General features: G+C 37.3%; 1 protein-coding gene across 1 annotated transcript; it reads right to left on the bottom strand.

The window, feature by feature from the left end:
- Positions 1 to 5,017: 5,017 nt before the first annotated feature.
- LOC122313374 lies at positions 5,018 to 10,749 on the bottom strand. The gene is made up of 4 exons (XM_043128348.1): positions 9,851 to 10,749; positions 9,279 to 9,742; positions 8,278 to 9,125; positions 5,018 to 5,149 (listed from the first exon to the last, which is right to left on the bottom strand). Exons 1-4 carry the CDS (start codon positions 10,747 to 10,749, stop codon positions 5,018 to 5,020), a joined length of 2,343 nt encoding a protein of 780 aa, XP_042984282.1.
- Positions 10,750 to 20,292: the final 9,543 nt, after the last annotated feature.

Here is a 20,292-nt window from a genome sequence, read left to right as displayed (position 1 = left end):
ACTGCTAGTAAATTGGTACTATCATGCATTCATCGAAAAATGCACTAACAAACTAGAAGTGAAATCACTACATACTTTTCCCACTGCTCGTCAAAATGAACCAATTCACAACTTCCCTTACAATGAAAGAATAATAGTTAAAAAAACGTAAAATCCTTATAGCTTCTTGAGTTGTTATAAAAATATCTAGCATCTCACTCATTGCAACTTCTATTGGTGCCTCTCTAGTGCTCATGAACATGACATTACGAGCAATCTTATGGTCCCTCCCTCTGATTTCTCCTTCTCACGCACTCTCTTTCTCTCTTCTTTGTCTTGCTCTGTGTTTCTCTCTCTTAGGGCTTCACTCCATTGCCCAACCACCTGTGAGATCCCCAGTCCTCCCACTTGGGATTTAGTGGTGATTGAAGTATCGAGACATGCAACACTGGGTTACATACCCCGTACATGGTGATTAATACGCAATGCAACTAACATGCATTCTAGTAATATGAGATAATCGCAACAGAATAAATCATTTCATATAATGTTGTACAAGAATAAATTAATAACTCAACTTCATTCATAACTTTAAATTACACCTTATTCAAAATTTATCAAGTAAGGCATAAACTGAATTGTAGATCATAATAATGGAGTATTGAACACCTTGATACACCTCAACATAACAATTGTTGTCTTCAAAAGCCTTGAACTAAAATGGAAATCATTTAAGCTTCTTTCAAAATTCTGATACTGAATATTTATAATCTCCAAGTAAATCATGACTAGCTTTATTCTCTTCTCTAGGTTGGGGTCATCCTTAGCCTTGATCATTATCCTCACTAGGTACTTCCAGCCCCGTTGAAAGTTCCACCATTACAGGGAGGGGGGAGAGGGGAGTTGTAGTAGGCACTACCGCATTGAGATTCCTTGAAATATCAGTAAGTTATGCCACAAACATACACAGAAATAACATAAGAATATATAAGGTAAACATGAACATGAATGCATGAGGATGAATATGCAATTTTGTCAAAACACATTTTTTCTTCCATCCAAACTCCTTTTCCAAAAGGGAAATCTCTAATCACAACGAGATTACACAAAAGTAATCCCATAAACTGACGTAGCTTAATGTGATTCATTAGATTGTAAAGTTACTTTTATTGTAAAACAAATCTAATAGATGATGCAGCCACATCAGTTTGTAAAATTATTTTTGTGTGATTCTTTTATGGATGTAACAATACTCTTTCCAAAAACACTAAACTTGGAACAAGGTAACAATGTACCTTTTCTTTTTCAATCACTTATACACTTATTCCGCATAACAATAAATGGACACATCACGAATACCCCTATGAATCATGGGCTCGTTGCTAGTTACCTCATCACATTACCTGCCCTTTGACTAGGCGTGAGTACATCATATATAGAGATGCTCAAGCAGATCAAAATGCATTCACCACGAGCTTACAATAAGCAGGACAAATCGTAATACCTTCACCATGAGTTTTTTTTTTTATATAACTTTTGGCAGATCGAGTTGCCGTCACAAAAAGCATACAATATAATATGACAGATCGTAACACCTTCACCATATTTACAATGTGTAGCACTCACTGGTGCTAGGCACTGCTGTAGAATCATTTAAAAAGACCCATTCAAAGTTTGTTGACTGTGTTTCATCAACCTATGGGTTACCACTATAATTTAATCACTCCAAAGTAGATAGTTGTATTCCACTAGGATATTCCCCCATCCTAGCATTGGAATTGTGACAAAACCTTTTCTTGTAATGAACAACCCAAAAGCATGTGACATGTAACCTTTTTATGAAATCATGTAAACTTTTCATGCAATCATGGCATGTACTTCTACTTAGTATGCAATTAATGCAACATGTGAATGGCATGAAATAATTAGAACATCCAAATACATATACATGGACATAACATATGATGATTTAATATGGCATATAACAATACTTACAAGCTCCGAGCATGTCATTTAAACAAAAATTCTAGCAAGCGTCGTTCACACATATCATGAAGAATTAATTATACCATGGTGGAAACCAATCATATCATGTGACATTTTTAGAGTAACCAATTCATCAAAAAATATCAACAATATAGATGCAAAGTTTACACAAAAACAGAAATATATTATCCAAGAATAAGTTAGAGGCTTTTCTTTGCTAACAAAAATTATAATCTTTATGGGCTAAAATAAGAGTATACTGATCTTAGAGAAGTCCTCAATCGAAACAAAAGGGATTACAAAGTTTTAAGCTTCTAAAATCTAGAGCAAGTTACACTTTAACCCCTTAAATGTCGGAAATTGTACCATAAGTCCTAAACTCTCAATATTGCAATCTGACCCTAAATTTCTCCAAGCTTAATAGACTTTGTGTAGTCTCCATTCTAGACCCATGCCCAACCTCAAAATATGTTTCCTCACACATTAAACCAAAGAAAATGCCACATCAAAAACCTTTGATCTCAATCATTCACTAAAAGTACTTGGGCCTAATGTCACACTTGAAATCACCTTATCCGAAATTAAGTACTTGAACTCTAAATCTTGAAGAAAACTTCAAAAATGTGTTCGTCCTTTTGATTCACGCAACTTATGACCAAATTTAAGAGAGAACATCATTCAACACATGTTTGAACCTCAAACCTTGAAATCGGGACTTGATCTAATATGCCTTGCTTCCTTTGTACTTTGATGATGATTATGTTTAGAAAAATTAGATTGTTTTATCAAGATCACTTCATAAGGGTATCAAGTACAAATAAGCCGAATTACCTTTAGAGAGAAAACCATACACTCTAAGGCTAACCCGAGACATGCACTTGATGCTTTTGAACATATAACATGTCTATATTTTAATTCCTCATAGGTCTGGACCAAGCAAATAATTTACAAGCCTAGTCTGATTTTTTAAGCATCATATTATCCATAAAAATTCAAAATTTATGAGATCAACCTCAAATCAATAATATTCAATCACCAAGATACTAATTGTGACATGTATTGACTCTAGGTGGCATTATAAACCCTAGTACCTTCAATCTAATGCAAGAACCTTTCATCCAAACAACAACTCAATTTCCAAGCTTATACAAAGATTTGAATATACTATTGAAGTCATGAACATCTAACTTTTGTCAAGCTTAAGCTCAAACTAACAACAATTAACACCAATGTTTTGAATTTCGTGTTGTATCGGCTGGTATGGCCTGTATTTCTCATACCAGAATAGCGACCGGAACAGAAAATACATTTGTTTTGTACCGGGTCAAATACCAACAGTACCAGTGCATTTTGGTCAATTCCGGTCGATTTTCAGTGTACCAACTGTACCAATACTAGCCAAAAATAGAGAATTTTTATAATTAATGTAAAAATTCTGATTTTTTCATAATTTTCACTCCAATTCTCACATTTGAAGACTATTTTCTTAACTTAGAAGTATTATTTTGTTTTATAAATATGTGTTTTAATTTTTTAAGATTTGCATTGATATTATTTTGAAATATAATTTATACATATATAATTAATTTATTATATATAGACTATCCTGAAACGGTACAGGTACCAAAATATTTCATTTCAGTGTCTTAACTGAAACGGCCACCTAAACGGTATTCAAAATATTGCTTAACACATTAATGCCAACCGAAACTTAGAGCAATCATAAACACCACAAATTGACTTCTTTCTTCTAGAAAATACTTTTATTAGAATAATAACACAACCATCTAACATCTATTAAGAAAATATGTAGAGGAATATTACTCACCAAGTTGAAAACCTTGATGATGAGGCTCATTTTGCACTACTCTAACTAACAACTCTTGGTTCTCACAATTCTCTTTTATTGCACCAAGTATAAGGGATCCCATTGTACCCCAAGTCCCTTAGATCACAATTATTTAACACATTCCTGAACTCCCTCATTTGTCTTTCATTTCTATCCCTTCCCCCACATTTTTTCGTAATATCCAGAATCTCATTAAAGTCTCCAAACACTAACCATGCTAAACCATACCTTCTCCTCAAAGTTCTTATCAAATTCCAAGTTGCCATCCTTTAAACAGCATCAGGATGGCCATCAACACCCGTGATGTGCCACTTAGTAGGACTAGGGTCACTAGAAACAATTAATGCATCAATATGGTGCGTTGAATAGCTAATAACAGATAATTTGATGTCATCCTTCCACATTAAAGCAATACCACCACTTCTACCCTCATAGTCTACTACTAGACAATTAGAGAAACCCAGTCGATATTTTCTTGCTTCCATAGCTTTAGCCATAAGTTTTGTCTCTTGAAGAAACAAAACATCGGGACCTTCTTTTGAAATTAGATTCCAAAGAGCATGAATTCCACTTGGGTTCCCATGCCCACAAGAATTCCAACTTAGTGTTTTCATGGTGTCTGGCGGAGCTAGGAACTAGCCACCACCAATATCTCATCTTGTTCCTTCTTTGAATTATCCCAAGATTGTTTATTGCACCTCTTTTGTCTTCTGTTGTGCTCTTCATCCTCCTCTAGCATTGCTATTTTCCTACTATTATGTTTACCTTCCAAATTGTTTCCTCCAATCACATTTTGTTCCAACTCCCTTTTAGTATGTCTCTAACATCTATCTACAATTGGACTTGTTTGAGCTAATGGACTTTCATTCATTGGACCCATACCTTGCTTTACAACAAATTGTTCCTGGCCCACACTCAGTATATGAGATCCTTCACCAATCAAAGCATCAATTCATATTTCCTTTTGTGGTGCCCCATCTTCAGTAATGACGTCCACATTTGCCATCCTAATATTGACGCTTCACATAGACATTGCACCATTATTTTTAGCGGAAATTTCGAATTGATCTTTGCGATTCTCTCTAAAACTAACATCAATTGCCAAAATAGTTTTGACCATAATTTCCGTTACTTCCTTCCATTCCGTCTCATTCAATTCTTTCCTTTTTTGATTCATCGGCTATGAAGGGATGCTGAAGATGTTTATTCCGACGTCTGCTTTGAAGCACGATTAGCAATATCATAACCTCTTGCAAAACTAGAATGTAGCCATTGACCATAAGGGAAACCTGTAACTGTATATTCATCCTTGGAGCCAGTCACTTCCCGCACTCCCTATGTCCATGTCCCAAACAACCGCAACAGTAACAGAAGTCAAGCAACCTTTCATAAGTAAAACAAACCAAACATGAATGATCTGAGCCTATCATAATTTTCTACCTTTGTAACAAAGGTTTAGACACATCTATAGTGACTCATATTCGCATGAACTTAGCCCATGCCAATTCACCTTTCTCAAGATCAACTTCCACCACCTCACCCAAAGACTTCCCAACCAGATTGCCCACATATTGGTTCCTTGCCATAAGAGGAAGGTCCTAGATCCTAACCCAAAACACGGCTTGTGTGAAATGAATACAATGAGCTTGTTGCATGCCATCAAATTCTTGCATCAACACGAGTTGTTTATCAAAAGACCACGGGCCTCTAGCAACACACGATGCTTATCCCTCGTGTCTTCAAACCCCACCAGAATGAGGATTGGATCCAAATCTCTAAACCTCACTCCTTTTATTGGTCTCCATACTTTCTTTATAGTCTGTTTAAACACCTCTTTATGATAGTATTTATCCGTAAACAACTTCATGATAAAAAAACTTACTACATTTAGAAATTGCATCTTCCAACAAACTAGCTTCCATGTGAATCTCTTCTTGCTCTTGCTCAGTAAGTGACAGCCGCTCGTAAAGTTTATCAAGATCCTCTTCCACCACCACCCCAAAGCCGTAAGTGCATAGGAGAATAAGGAAAGAAACTTGTATATTCACTCCTCACATATTGACTGCTGCATTCTTTGGCTGCGTTATATTTAATAGCTATCATTGATATTCTTGTACTTGGACTCGAGTTTTGTATGTAAATTGAGATTTGTAAAACTCTTGGGTTTTTGTGTTAAACGATTTTATGGATGGGTGTGTATCGTGACCCCAAGTTTAGATGTAACATTATCTCAGTAGAGCTCTTCTAGTCACTTAGGAGCACATAAAACTGAGTGATGTCCCCGAAATCACAACTTTACCAAAACAGAAACTATTTTAAGTCATCCAAGTTCTAACACTTCAAAATCATGCAAAACACTTTTATAAAAATATTAACATGCTATGAATCCAAGTCTAACTTACCTAACTTGCGTCTAAATATGTTAACACTTCACCAAAGCAAGATCTACCTAAGAATGCATCAACAATTCACAAAACTTTCAAAGTTTCACACCAACATTAAAATTGTCACCACCGTGACCTTTGCATGGCATGTCAGCCATAGCCTTGGCCTTGAGAGGAGGAAGAAATTTCCTCAAGAAGCCTTGGTTAGGTGGTGGTTTTCAATGGGCTGAAGATGGGCCTAATCAAGTGGGTTTCAATTTGAAGTATAGATGGGTTTTCATTTAGGGTTTTAGTTAGATCATGCCCAAATCAAACTTTGTTTGATCCAAAGTCATTACCAATATGTAAAAGAGTGGTTAAGGGTGTATGAGTATATAATTTAGTGGTTAATAGCATGGTGTTGGATCACAATGCTTTAGGGTTTCAAATAGTGCTTTTGTTGGTCGAAATAGTATTTTGCATAGGTGACATAATCACATGACTTGATTTACCCTTCATTTCATCACACTTCATCCTCTTCATGACATGCGTCTTATTGCTACTCCAATGAGTGTCTAGGATTGTGCTATATGTCCAACCAAAAAGTAATCCTAGTAATTCTAAGTAGATTTGGACATTATACATGGTGATTTGAGAATTTTTTGAACTAGTTGCCACATGGCACTATCTTGGGTGTTACAATTCACCTAAAAAATTGTGAAATTTTTTATTGCACCATAAAATTTTAAATAATCATATGAGCTGTTTAGTGATGCAATTTGTTTTCGCAAAAGTATACTCCTAAGTGTCTTAGTTAAATAAAACGGCACTATCGACTACTATGGCCATCCAGAAAATGAAAAATGTATTATTGTACCGTAAAACCCTAATTATTCATCTGAGTCTAATGGTATAATTCATTTTGACTTAGTTAAATAAGAAGTCAACTTTGTTAACATTGTAGATCGGGATCCAACTATTCTGACAGACTAGATCGACTTGTGAAATCTTTCGGGATTTCACAACATTTTCTACAGTCTAAAAAATTCACCTATTGATCAACACAATTGGCGTTTGCTTCTGAGATAAAATTAGATCAAAGATTCTATCTCTAATAATATTGTCTCTAACAATCTTTGTCAAGGCATTACAGTTTTTAACTACATCCAAGAACAAAAGGTGATATATGCTGGAAACAAGGTGGGGGTAGTTACTTTGTTCTGGAGCCAGTGGTCTCTCGTGTTAGCGTTTTAAAAGTTTATACTTGCTGCTTTTCTCTCTCCGGTTCTCTCGCATAAATCGTCTTCTGACTTTGACATTGGAGCTATCCGACACACCCCCACCCCATTTTATTCCTCCACCCCATTTTATTCCTTTTACAGTTTTAGGGTGTTGTTCAAAGTTGGTGGTTACGAAAGACATCTTAACACAAATAATCTTAGATGGGTGTGTTCTGCGCGCGCGCGGAAATTGGCCGCAAACATCATAATGTCCTTAATTACTTTTGTTATGTGTGGGCCCAAGTCTTCAAAGATATGCATTATTCAAGAAATGGAAGGAAACCCTTGAGCATTTAATAAAAACTCCAGGGTAAAACACCCTCCGTATGTAAAAGATGAAAAGTCAAGTATTATAACTAATCTATCTTTACTTTAATAAAATATTTAGTTTCCATTTGATTTGTTGTCAACCCTATTCTCTAAGGGTATTAGATTGACTTAGTTGATTATTGATTTTTTTTTTTATTTTCTTATGTATAAAAGTTTAAACTCTGTTACTAAAATGAATATTTTATTAAATCTTTAGTACCGACCCGTTTAGACGTTGACACTTACAACGATCTTGGCCAAGGCGTAGTAGTTTTTGATAGAAAAATAAAATATGATATAAAAGAAGATGGAGAAAAGAGAAAGAGGAAAAGAGACTTTGAGAGCTACATCCCTATTTATAGGGAAATTACTTTCTGAATTGTTTCTTTTTTTTTTTTTTTTTTTTTGAAAACAAAACATGTATCCATTATATTCATCAAATGTTTTTCATACAAGACTTATCCTGTAGAATACAACTTTCATATCCACATGGACCATCTTCTATCCATACTTTCTCCTCATCTATAGTAAGAGCAAATTTTGCTAAAAAATCAGCTACAATGTTACCTTCTCTATATGTATGTATCACTGTCCACAAGGGTCTCCGTTTTAATAATCCTCTGATGTCCTCTAGTCTCTGACCATACCATTCCCATATCTCCTCTGTACTGCATGCAACTTGAATGATGCCCAAAGCATCTCCTTCAAAGACAACCTCCCCAAAATTCAATTCTATACAGAGCAGCATAGCTCGCCACAAAGCTTCAGCTTCAGCTACAGCAGCAGACACTGAATAAGAGCTTGGTTTACATAGAGAGACCAGTACTTCCCCTTCTCCATCACGAATGACCACACCTAACCCCATCTTTTTATTTTTTAATTCATAGGCAGCATCCCAATTAACCTTCACCACCCCCTCCCTAGGAGCCCTCCATCTCACCCTCTCTCTATGTACTCGAACATGGCCTGCTCCCATACCTTGCTTTTCTTGTGCTTCTTGGTATGCTGCTATACTGCTCTTTGCTTTATTGAACAAAGCACCTGGACTGGAAAAATCATCTTCAAAAACCAAAGAATTCCTCCTCAGCCATATATTTCGCATGACAGTAGCTATTAATACCACTTCATCCTCACCACATCTTTCTACCACTTTATTCCATAACTGCCCCAAGTCAGTCTCACCCGTAGGCCATTTCTGAACAGGACTATTAACCTCAGCCCATACATCCACCGCGGCTGGACAGTTCCATAAGACATGGCAAACTGTTTCTTCTTTATTAACACAGATGGGGCAAAGAGGGTCTTTTGTAACCCTTCTCTTATACAGGTTCCACTTTGTTGGTAAACAGTTATTAATGGCTTTCCATACAAACATTTTAATAACTCCCGGGGTATTCATTTGCCAAATACTCTTCCACCCCTTATTTTCAACATTATAGTATGAGGATTCCCCACCAAATAGTCTTTTCCTGCACAGTTCAAAATGATAAGCCGATTTTACCGTGTACTAACCTTTCTTTGAAGGAGCCCAGATTTGTTTATCATCCAAATTAGTTTGACTGATGGGAGTATTTAGAATTAAATCTGCCTCTTCCTCTGTAAAAATTTCCTTAATCAAGTCAGCCTTCCATCTCCCACACCCCTCTTCTATAAGCTTCTCCACCTTTGCTTCTGGTTCCAGTATTTTCAAAGGAGACTGAACTTTGAAAGAAGAAAATCTAGGAATCCACTTATCCCCCCAAATTTTTATTGATTTCCCATTTCCCACTCGCCAAACTAACCCCCCCTTCAAGAGCTCAATAGAACTCCTAAGGCTCCTCCATATCATAGAAGGATAGGCTCCTAATTTTGCATTCAGCACACTAGTATTCTTGAAATACTTGTCTTTGAGAATCCTTGCAGCAACTGAACTTGGGTTTGTTAAGACTCTCCACACTTGTTTTGCTAGAAGAGCTTTGTTAAAACTCTCTAGCTCTCTGAACCCCAAACCACCACTACATTTAGACATCCCCATCTTCCCCCAACTCATCCACTTAATCTTCTTGTCATCTTCTTTATGTCCCCACCAAAACTTAGACATTAACCCAGCAATTTCCTTACACAATCTTTTAGGAAGCAGAAACACACTCATATGATAGGTTGGGATTGCTTGAACTACCGCTTTTAACAGAATTTCCTTCCCTGCTGGTGAAAGAAATTGGTTCTTCCAATTACTGAGCTTGAGCCAGACTCTATCTTTTATACCTCGAAAGGTATTGTACTTTGATCTACCTACCATTATAGGTAAACCTAAGTATTTTTCACAATTATTCTGCACCCTAGCTCCCAAATCTCTCACAATTCTATCCCACTCCTTTCTACATCCATTTGAACTAAACATAATGGAAGTTTTCTGCTTGTTTAAGCTTTGACCCGATGCCTCCTCATACAACTTCAAGATGTCATTAATTTTCTGCCATTCTTCCCAACATGCCCTTCCAAATATTATACAATTATCTGCAAAAAGAAGGTGTGTGAGTTTCATTCCTCCCCTTGCCACTGCTACTCCCTTTATTTCCCCTCTTGCCTCAGCCCCATTTATTAAAGAACTCAATCCCTCAGCACATAGTAGAAACAAATAAGGGGATAGTGGATCCCCTTGTCTAAGGCCTCTCGTAGGATGGATCACTTGCCCTGGCTCTCCATTTACTAACACAGCATATGACACTGATGATACACACTCCATTATCAAATTAGCCCATCTAGCTCCAAAACCAAGCTTCTCCATTATACACTTCAGGAAAGGCCATTCAACTTTGTCATAAGCTTTAGAGATATCCAATTTTAATGCCATACTGCCTATTCTCCCTTTCAGCCTTGTCTTCATTGAATGCAAAGTTTCATAGGCTGCAATAGTATTGTCTGAAATCAGCCTACCCGGAATAAAGGCACTCTGATTTTTTGAAATAATATTCTGCATTACTCTTTTCAATCTATTTGCCATTGCTTTTGCAATCAATTTGTACAAAACATTGCATAAGCTTATTGGCCGAAAATCTCCCACCTTCTTTGGTTCTGAAATCTTTGGAATTAAAGCCACATAGGTAAAATTCAAAGTTCTCTCCAGCTTTCCCCCATTTAAGAAACTGAGAGTTGCATCACAAACATCTCACCTACTATGCTCCAAAAGGATTGGTAAAAACAAGCACTGTAACCATCTGGTCCAGGGGATTTGTATGGCCCCATTTGTTTTAAAGCAAGATCCAATTCCTCCCTGGTAAAACACTTTTCCAGTTCTTCCCTCATTGTGCCCGTAACTCTTTCCTCTATTGACTCCACACACTTCTCCATAACATTTCTCAAAGGTACTTCAGATTTATAAACTTCAGAAAAATGATTTCTAAAAGCTTCAGCTACCTCTTCAACTCCTTCTCTCAATACTGACTGGGAATCTAGCACAGAAAAAATTTTGTTCTTCCTCTTCCTTTGACTGGCACAAGCATGGAAGAACTTAGTATTCTTATCTCCTTGGCTGTACCAATTCCTCTTTGCCCTTTGTCTCCACTTCACATCTTCCTGCTCCAACAACTTTCCCACCTCTTGCTGCAAGCTTCGAATTTCTACAACATTATCTAGGCCTTCATCCTCTTGCATCTTTTTTAACCTTCCAGTAATCAATTCAATATTTTTGTTTCTCTCTTTTTCTTTTTTTTTTTAAAACCTCTCACCAATACCCCCTCACAAACCCCTAACAGTCTTTGCACTTTTTTCATAGGCTCAGCAACATATTTTCCCCGAGACCAAGCCTCTTTAACTAACCTCCCACATTCATCCTCTTTAATCCAGCTGGCCTCAAATCTAAACACGTATCTTCTTCTTCTCCTCATACCACCAGCCTCTACTACAGTTAATAGCATCGGTTTATGGTCTGAACATCTTGCCACCAACCCTTCCACCTTCACCTCCTTAAATCTATACTTCCAACCATTATTAACTACAAATCTATCAAGTCTCTCCTTAGTGAAAGTAAGATCTGAATGACCATTACTCCACGTGAAAGGATTTCCAACATATCCCACATCATATAATCCATTTACCTCCAAAGCTTCCCTAAATTGGACCATTTGTGACTCAGCTCTTAAGCTACCTCCCCTTTTTTCTTCTTGAGACAGTATCTCATTAAAATCCCCAGCTACACACCAGGCTTCATTATTATGTGGTTTTAGCCTTGCCAACAGGTCCCATGAATTCCTTCTTTTAGTTGCATCTGGATGCCCATAAAAACCCGTGAAAACCCAACTTCCTTCATTGTCTTCATAGACTCTTGCACTAACATGCCATTGCGAGTAGTTGATTATTTCTACCTCATCTTTCCCTTTCCAGAATAACCCCAATCCACCTCTCTTCCCTATAGAATCAACTACAAAACAACCCTCCATCCTTATTTTATTTTTCAGACTCTCCATTCTTGTACTTTTTATCATTGTTTCTATGAGGAAAACAATTTTGGGTGACTTATCCTTAACCAAAATGCTAAGGTCCTGAACTGTCCGAGGGTTCCCAAGCCCTCGGCAGTTCCAACTTAATATTTTCATTGCGACTGGCGGGGCTGCTTTACAGCCACCGCCACCATATCATTCACACTATCCCCTTCCCCAACATCCTCCCTCCTAGTCCTTTTTTCCTTCCCATTCCTCGACCCCTCCATGTCCAAAACACTTTCTATACCTCTTTTAACAGAAGAAGTAAAGTTAAGAGACACACCTTGTATTGTTTTTCCACGGGCCCTTCTCTTCCATCCACTCACCTTCGAATTCACCACCTTCTATGCACTGCCTGATGTATCTTCACTGTCATTCTCCAGTTTCTGACTCTCACCACTCCTTGGTGAAGAAACCACAATATCATTGTTCCATTTTTTCAGAGAACTTACTTGCTCAGCACCATCATTTTTACTCACCCCCATACTGCCCTACTCCTTACTTCTTTCCATAGCCTCCACATCCCTCCCTGCCTTCGTAACATTCTCTATTTCCTCCCCACGTCCATTTGAAGCCACAATCACTGCCCCTTGCACATCAGATCCCTCCTTTGATGCATAAGCTTGTTCCGAAGCATTATCTTGTTGATAATGCATGCTCTTCCTCCCAATCTTCTTGAGGTTATCAGCAGGGGCTCTTAACCAAGAGCCAAATTGTTGTGATTCTCCCTGATTGTCTCCCCCTTGGCATCCAAGCTTTCCATGTGTCATACATCCACATTTAAAGCAAATCTTCGGAAGCTTCTCGTACTTGAAGGGGATCCACATGCTCTTTCCCTCATACATAATTGTTCTCCCTCTTGCTACTTTCTTCATTAGATCACATTCGACTTTCACTCGAAGACAACGTCCCCAAGCCATATTATCCTCCTGAACATCCACATCCCATACTTTTCCAATTGAATTTCCAATCAACTCTCCCATACATCTGGTCATCCCTCCCAGTGGCAGGTTATACATCTGAATCCAAAATTTCTCCGTTGAAAAGTCAAGCATATTTGGTTGTGAACTTCCATCGAACACCTTAAATGCAAAAAGATAGTTATCGAACAACCAAGGGCATCCATCTAAAATTCTTTTCCGATCTCCTTGATTAGCAAAGGTAATTACAAAACAGTTTGCTCCGATCTCCTGAAACTCCATCATCCTACTAACTCACCAGATTCTTTCCATCATAGAACGTACAATATCCTTTCCAATTGTTCTATCCGAGTAAATCTTCCCAACCAAACTTCTATCCCCCTTCCTCCTTAATTCTTCCAGATCGCATAAGTTTGTCTCAATCGGTTTTATCTCATCCTCATTTAAGTTCAATCGATCACAAATTTCCTCTAATTCCTCCATCATCCTTACCACCGTAGCGGCAGACGTACCACCTCTCTACTCTTCAAGAAACCAAGAATAGGAAGTGACTGACCTACTTCACCAAAATCGCCTGCTCGAGAGAGAAAGCGAGAGAGAGAAGACTCTTTCTGAATTGTTTCTGAATACAAGACATACATTCTTATTTATAGAAAAATTACTTTGAGATAAAATAAGGTAAATATCTTAAATATTATGAAAATAAAATTAAGAATATCAAATCAAAGTGATTTGATAATTATGAAAATCAACTCAGGATGATATTATCTTCAACAGTTTCTGACCTCCTCGAAGAATAGAAGGTTCTATACGCTGGAAACATTTTGGGAATAGTCACTTATAAGTTCTAGAGCAAGAGACGGTTTAAGGTCAACAATGGAAAAGGACCCGAGAATCTGTGAACTTGCTGCATGGCAATATGCTAGTGTACGTAGCAGTGTGCAGCAAAATTCATTCAATTATCAGGATTTTCTGAGTTCCAGAAGAGCAAGTGAAAGTTGCAAGTTTCAATATGGGTTGCATTAATGGATTATATATAGAGCAGGTGGCATTTATGCAAATTAGTGAATTTATTGACATAGTGGATTGTCAAGGTCGAACTTTGCAGTGTAGTGAGAACATTGATGGAATAAGGAAAGTGGATAGTGCCGCAAGCATTACTCTTCGCTAGGATGATTGCTTCCGATGAGGAGCTCCAAGGAAAGAAAAGACATAATTGAAAATCCAATACCAAGGTAGAGTGCCCTACATCTGCAAGCCTCATACTGCATAGTGTGCTTCTTTACCAAGGATTAACAAAATAAGTACTCAAGAATCTATATGAATTAATGCAGGGTAACATGAAGATGGAAGAGGAAGTAAAAGGTAGAAACTATTTTAACTTAATGAATGTCGCCACCATTGCTGAGTTGGGAGTCTATATTGTGGCAGAGACACTTGGCAAAGTTGATTCCTTACTAGACGAAGGTGGAGTGCGCTAAACGCAGTAAGTTGGATACTGAAGAGAGCCAGTCAAGAGCAGTAGCATTTTTTAATGTGATAAGGCAAGCCAATTCATAAATGACTGTACAATAGCATCTACTGGAATTGTAGCGGAAAAGACAATAAAAATAGATAGGGCCACAACAAGGACGAAGGCAGTTTTCCCAATCCCAGTTTGATCCACTCACGTCAAGGGAGGCAAACATAGAGGACCGAGGTAGACAAGGTTTTTCGATTCGGGCGCTGCACATTTGTTTATTTCCAAAGGAATTTGATTCCTTCACGATCTTAAATGGCCAGAAAATAAGAATCAAGTCAGTTGGGGAAAAAAAATCGTGTCATGAACTCATGGCTAGTAGGTTTGTGTTTATTTTACGGGTAAAGACAAAATCAGTCTGTGAGTACTCGCGTCTGCAAAAAGTTGTCGAGGTTTGATTTTAATATTTAAATCCTCGGGTTTGAAGGTACTTTTTGCAGTTATCTCTTTAACTATTTAATTATATAAAAGCCAAGTTTTAACTTGCTGAATTGGCATTCAGCCCGCAAAAATCGGCTTAACAATCCATAAATTATCGGCACATCTTACAAACTAGCAAATCGTTTATTTGTAAAGGCTCAAGCAGTGCAATGAACTAGCAAAGTTGCAAACCGTTTATTTGCAAAGAATCAAGAGGTGCAATGATTCAGCATATTTACAAAGGTCAAGCGGTGCAATTGTCAACGTGCTCTATAGTTTATTTGCAAAGTTCATCGAGGTAGTTAAAAACAAATGGCCAAGCAATCTGTTTTGCATCACCGAAACAGAGTAACCTTTCCCCCACAACCAAGCCACCCCACGGCGCCAGACATTGAAGAATCAAACGTCAATCGGTGTAAAAAAAATAAGAGCACCGCTTAGACGAATCTGATTTTTAGGACTATAGTTCGGCATAATTTCGTTTATTTGCAAAGAGTCGAGAGGTGCAATGATTCATCATATTTACAAAGGGTCAAGCGGTGAAATTGTCATCGTGCTATATAGTTTATTTGCAAAGTTCATCGAGATAGTTAAAAACAAGTGACCAAGCACTCCCATGCAGAGAAACCACTCCCAAGCACACTTCCAGACCTAAACCCGTGCCATAGAGAGGAGAGTTCCTTACCGAGAGATCGTTACGTGCGGCGACAGCCTGGGTGACTATCGACGGCAGCATGGCTGGGAGTGGTGGCACAGCATGGGGAGAAAAGGAGGGAGAGCAAACTGTCATTCATGGCGGAGAGAGAGAGAGAGAGAGAGAGAGAGAGAGAGAGAGAGAGAAACAGCGGCTTGGGGGTGGCATGGGTTGCTCGGTGGCACTGTTTATGCAAGTGGCGACGTTGAAGTGGGGCTGGCAATGTGGCTCACGGGGGGGAGAAAACTCCTCTGTTTTCGGTGGTGTAAAACAGAGCAACCCTTCCAAAGTTTTGCGGTGGCTGGCACGGTGGCATGGGCAGCTTTGTGGAGTATGTTGTCGTTGCACGGTGGCTGATCAGGCTTGGCGGTTTCCGTCGTGCATGAGAGACTCGGCAGTGTTGGGTCATGGGTGGTTTTCGTCATGCATGAGATGATTGCAATCAATGCCAGGAATAATTTTCATAATTGAATAAAAAAGTTAAAATCTCTCCTTGATGGTTGATGCTGCCATTTGCGTTATGGGGTGCAGTCAGATTGAAAATCGCATTAAGGAAGCTCTGAAGTTAATCTGTTGTCCACACCCTCTTGAAGCTTCTCAAATTGAGACTCTAGACTTCAAAGCCATTTTCCCCGTTGTACAAAGGAAAAATGGGTTCTGATTTCACAAACCCGACCTAGATCATACGACTCGGCGCCTTCTAATTCGAATCCTCATTCGCAATTCTGCTACAGCCAGTCGGGGGGCTGCAAACGGCTTGCAGTCGGCTGACGTGGCACGTTATATTAAAAAAAAAAAAATCGCAGAAAAGTTCAAATGCAGGAAACTTTGATCACCAAAATTTTTGGTTGGCGTGTTCTACAAGCTTCAAGCTTCGGCAAGCGAAAATGGAAGTCTGAGCAGGTTTCGGCTTGGATTTGCAGCTGATTCGGGGCGTCTTCTTCATGCAGTTGATTCGGGGCATCTCCTTCATGCTGCTGATTCGGGTCTCCTTCATCCAGCTGATTCCGAACCTTTTGCTTCATGCAGCTGATTCTGAGTAGGTTTTTGTTTTGTACAAAAGTGACCTAAATCTTTTTTGGGTTTCATCTGGATTAAAATGTTGAAAGAAACATGCACCACAAGGGATTGAACCCAAAGGCCAGATACGGGGGTTTGGTACCACCTCGAAAATTCAAGAGCAAGGATTGATCACCATCTCTTTTCCTTCGGCATTGTCGTTTATAAACAGAAACTTGGTAATCCCTTCGTGCTTCTTCTCCGTGTGGGTTTTCTGTAGCGTGTGTATATTTTTGATTTAGATTAATGGGGGAGATATGAATCTGTATGGGATGTGGGTCTTTCGTGCTTCATACGCAAGCCTGTCAAAACACTGTAGACTCTAATTTTATGGTTTTTTTAATTTTGTTGGATCTGTGCATGTTAGTCCCATTGTTACTGAGATTGCATTCTGACAGCAACTCGTAAGTTATATTCCATGCATCGTAGACCTCTGTTTGAAGCGGTGTTAAAAGAGAAATACTTTTTGCAGTCGGTAGATGCAGTCGGCGTGCAATCGGCTGTAAAAAAGTGAATTAATACTGGACCTACATGAATAAGAAAAAGTTAAAAATTTAACTTTTTTTTATTCTTAACTTTTTTTTATTCATGTAGGTCCTCCTGAATATAAAAAAAAATTTTATAATTTTTTTTTATTCATTCCGTACAGCTGACTGCACGCCGACTACATTTACCGACTGTATCTAGCAAAGCCCATGTTAAAAAGCTAGAAGTTGCCTTCAGGTTTAAAGGTGTGAAGCTTTGTTAAGAAGCTAGAAAAATGGGTTCTGATTTCACAAACCCGACCTAGATCAACCGACTCGGCGCCTTCTAATTCGAATCCTGATTCGATCAAATTGAGACTCTAGACTTCAAAGCCATATTTATATTTATATCTCTTGAATGGCTTAGAACCAACCCAATTGGATCTGGGAAAAGAATATATTAATTCTAAATATATTATTAACTATACGAGAGGACATATTGAGAATTATAATCCTTTGTTTTTATTTCAACAGAAAGAAATATTGCGTAATTATAATTCTTTGTAATTAACTGCCTCTATTTATAATAAGGATCCAGAATTCTTTTTAAAAGAAAAAATATGAAAACAAAGAAAAATATAAAAACAAATAAACTGTTACACGTCGGGTAGTAGAGGAGGCTGAGAGGTCAAAATGATAAGTCTGGAGTTGGGTTATTCGCAGAAGAAACTTACGTGGAAATAAAGATGCCGTTGATCTCATGAAGGGTGTAGATGGTGCCAACGCATTAAGAAGAAAAGCAAACGATCTGAAGCATGCATCTAGAAGATATATTTCTATTTACTTTATTAGTCCATACGTAGTTAATTTCCTATTGGTATTAATACCTGAGGGTTTGTAAGTCATTTCACAGGAGTTTGTTAGAGACGTCAGGTATGCAGATTTTTTTTTCTTATCATCTTCAGTCATTAAAAACATTAAAAAAATATACAATTTTTATAATAGTCATTTTTTTAATCATTAGATATAATTATTTAAAAAAAATATTCATTAATTAAGTATTTAGAAAGTTAAGAGTTTTAAAACCATAAACATTTTTTAAATAAAAATTATTTATTAATAAATTCCAACAAATTAGAAGATTTTTTAAAAATCAATGTTCCAAATCTTAAAAATATGAATAAATAATTTTTTTATTTTTTTTTAAAAGAAGCGCATTTGGTGAAGGGGAAATCTCCACTCCCATTCCACCATATCACGGATTTTTTAAGGTTTTTTTATGAATATAAATATATATTTTTGCTTCATTATTTTCTTCTAATTTAAAAAAAAAGGTTTATCTATTTTGTAACAAATATAAAATTAAAATTATTTATAGTATTTATTTTAATAAGATGGTTCACGTGTTAGTCTTAACTGAAAGAACTAATCTTCAGATTTCAAAACCTAAAGAATTTTAATAAGTTGATAAAATTAAAAATACTGACTTTGAAATTAATCTAAACAAATCGCTACTCGCTCGCATGAAACCTAACTTTAGGAAAGAGTTTGGCTTCATTTAGATGTTGAGATGAGTTGAGATTATAGAATAAGTTTTGTAAAGCTCACCTAAGATGAGTTTAGACGCATTTATGAAAAGTTAAAAAAAATTATAAGTCCTGCATATAAAGGAATTTTAGTTGAAATGAATTTAATAATTTAAGAGTTTGATATTTGCATGTTAGAATTAGTTGTCTAAGTTCCAAGCAGGTAGAATTGTACACTCGACCCGACCCGACCCGAAATCAACCAATTCTGGATGAAAATTCTTGAATTTTCACTCTTACCCCGATTAATCAAACCTGAAACTATTTCGGGTGTAATCATGTATTCCGACCCATTATATATATATATATATATAGACATTTTGCTATGCCTTTACAAGTGAATAAGTGATCATTATAGCAACATGTGGTTTGCTTAATAAACTGGTACTCATAAATAATACAAATTATACAATAATGCATTCTGAGAATGAGAACCATGTTTCTTTTTTTTATATATATATATATATATATAAGAGAAATATTATTGGTCAGAAAATAAAATAGGCATAGTCCATGTACACAGAAAGTATACATAAGACACCTAGGTACGTTCTATGAGCGATGAATTAAAGACAAAAAATCATAAACATTGTCCTCATTTAGTATAATGGCGAAAAACCAAAGCAGTAAAGTTTGTAGGAAAAAGTTCTTCAACTCTGCCATAGAGCGTTCATTGTCTTCAAAGCAACGCGCATTTCTTTCCAACCAAATACACCGCATGATACATAGCTAGATCATCTTCCACACTGTTACCACTTGATGACATCCTTTCATCTTCCTCCAACAACCTAACAAATCCACCACCCTCAAGGGCATAACCCACGCAACATCAACCCTTTGAAAAATCTCATCCCACAGCTCCCTTGTAACCTCACGGTGTAGTAGGAGGTGATCTACAGATTCTCCATTCTGTTTACACATACAACTCCAATCCATCACTATACACCCCCTCTTCTTCAGGTTATCCGTGGTCAAGATCTTCGCAAGAGTGGCGTTCCATATAAAAAAATGCTACTTTAGAAGGCACATAAGACTTCCAAATGTTCGTCCAAGGAAATAGAGAATGCTCTTGTTATGATAAGAGTTTATAGTACATCTTTATAGTTAATTTCTTATGATTATTAGACCTCTACTTCAAGCGATCACATTGTGCCATAGGAATCCCCATGGAGTATAATAGGCTCAGAAAATCTGATACAATAGATAATTCTCAATCATGAAAGTCCATGATAAAAAGAACATTCTACTTATGAACACTATGAAAGAATAACCGCACATCCGCCACTAAAGCCTCCCTATTAGCAGCAATACGATAAAGAGTCGGAAAAACTCTTTCCAATGCATGATCTCCTCACCACACATACAGTCAGAAGCTGATATGACTGCCATCTCCAACTACAAAAC

Source organism: Carya illinoinensis, chromosome 1 (assembly GCF_018687715.1).
Source record: "Carya illinoinensis cultivar Pawnee chromosome 1, C.illinoinensisPawnee_v1, whole genome shotgun sequence".
Classification (NCBI taxonomy): Eukaryota; Viridiplantae; Streptophyta; class Magnoliopsida; order Fagales; family Juglandaceae; genus Carya; species Carya illinoinensis.
This window is presented reverse-complemented; position numbering and strand designations above follow the sequence as displayed.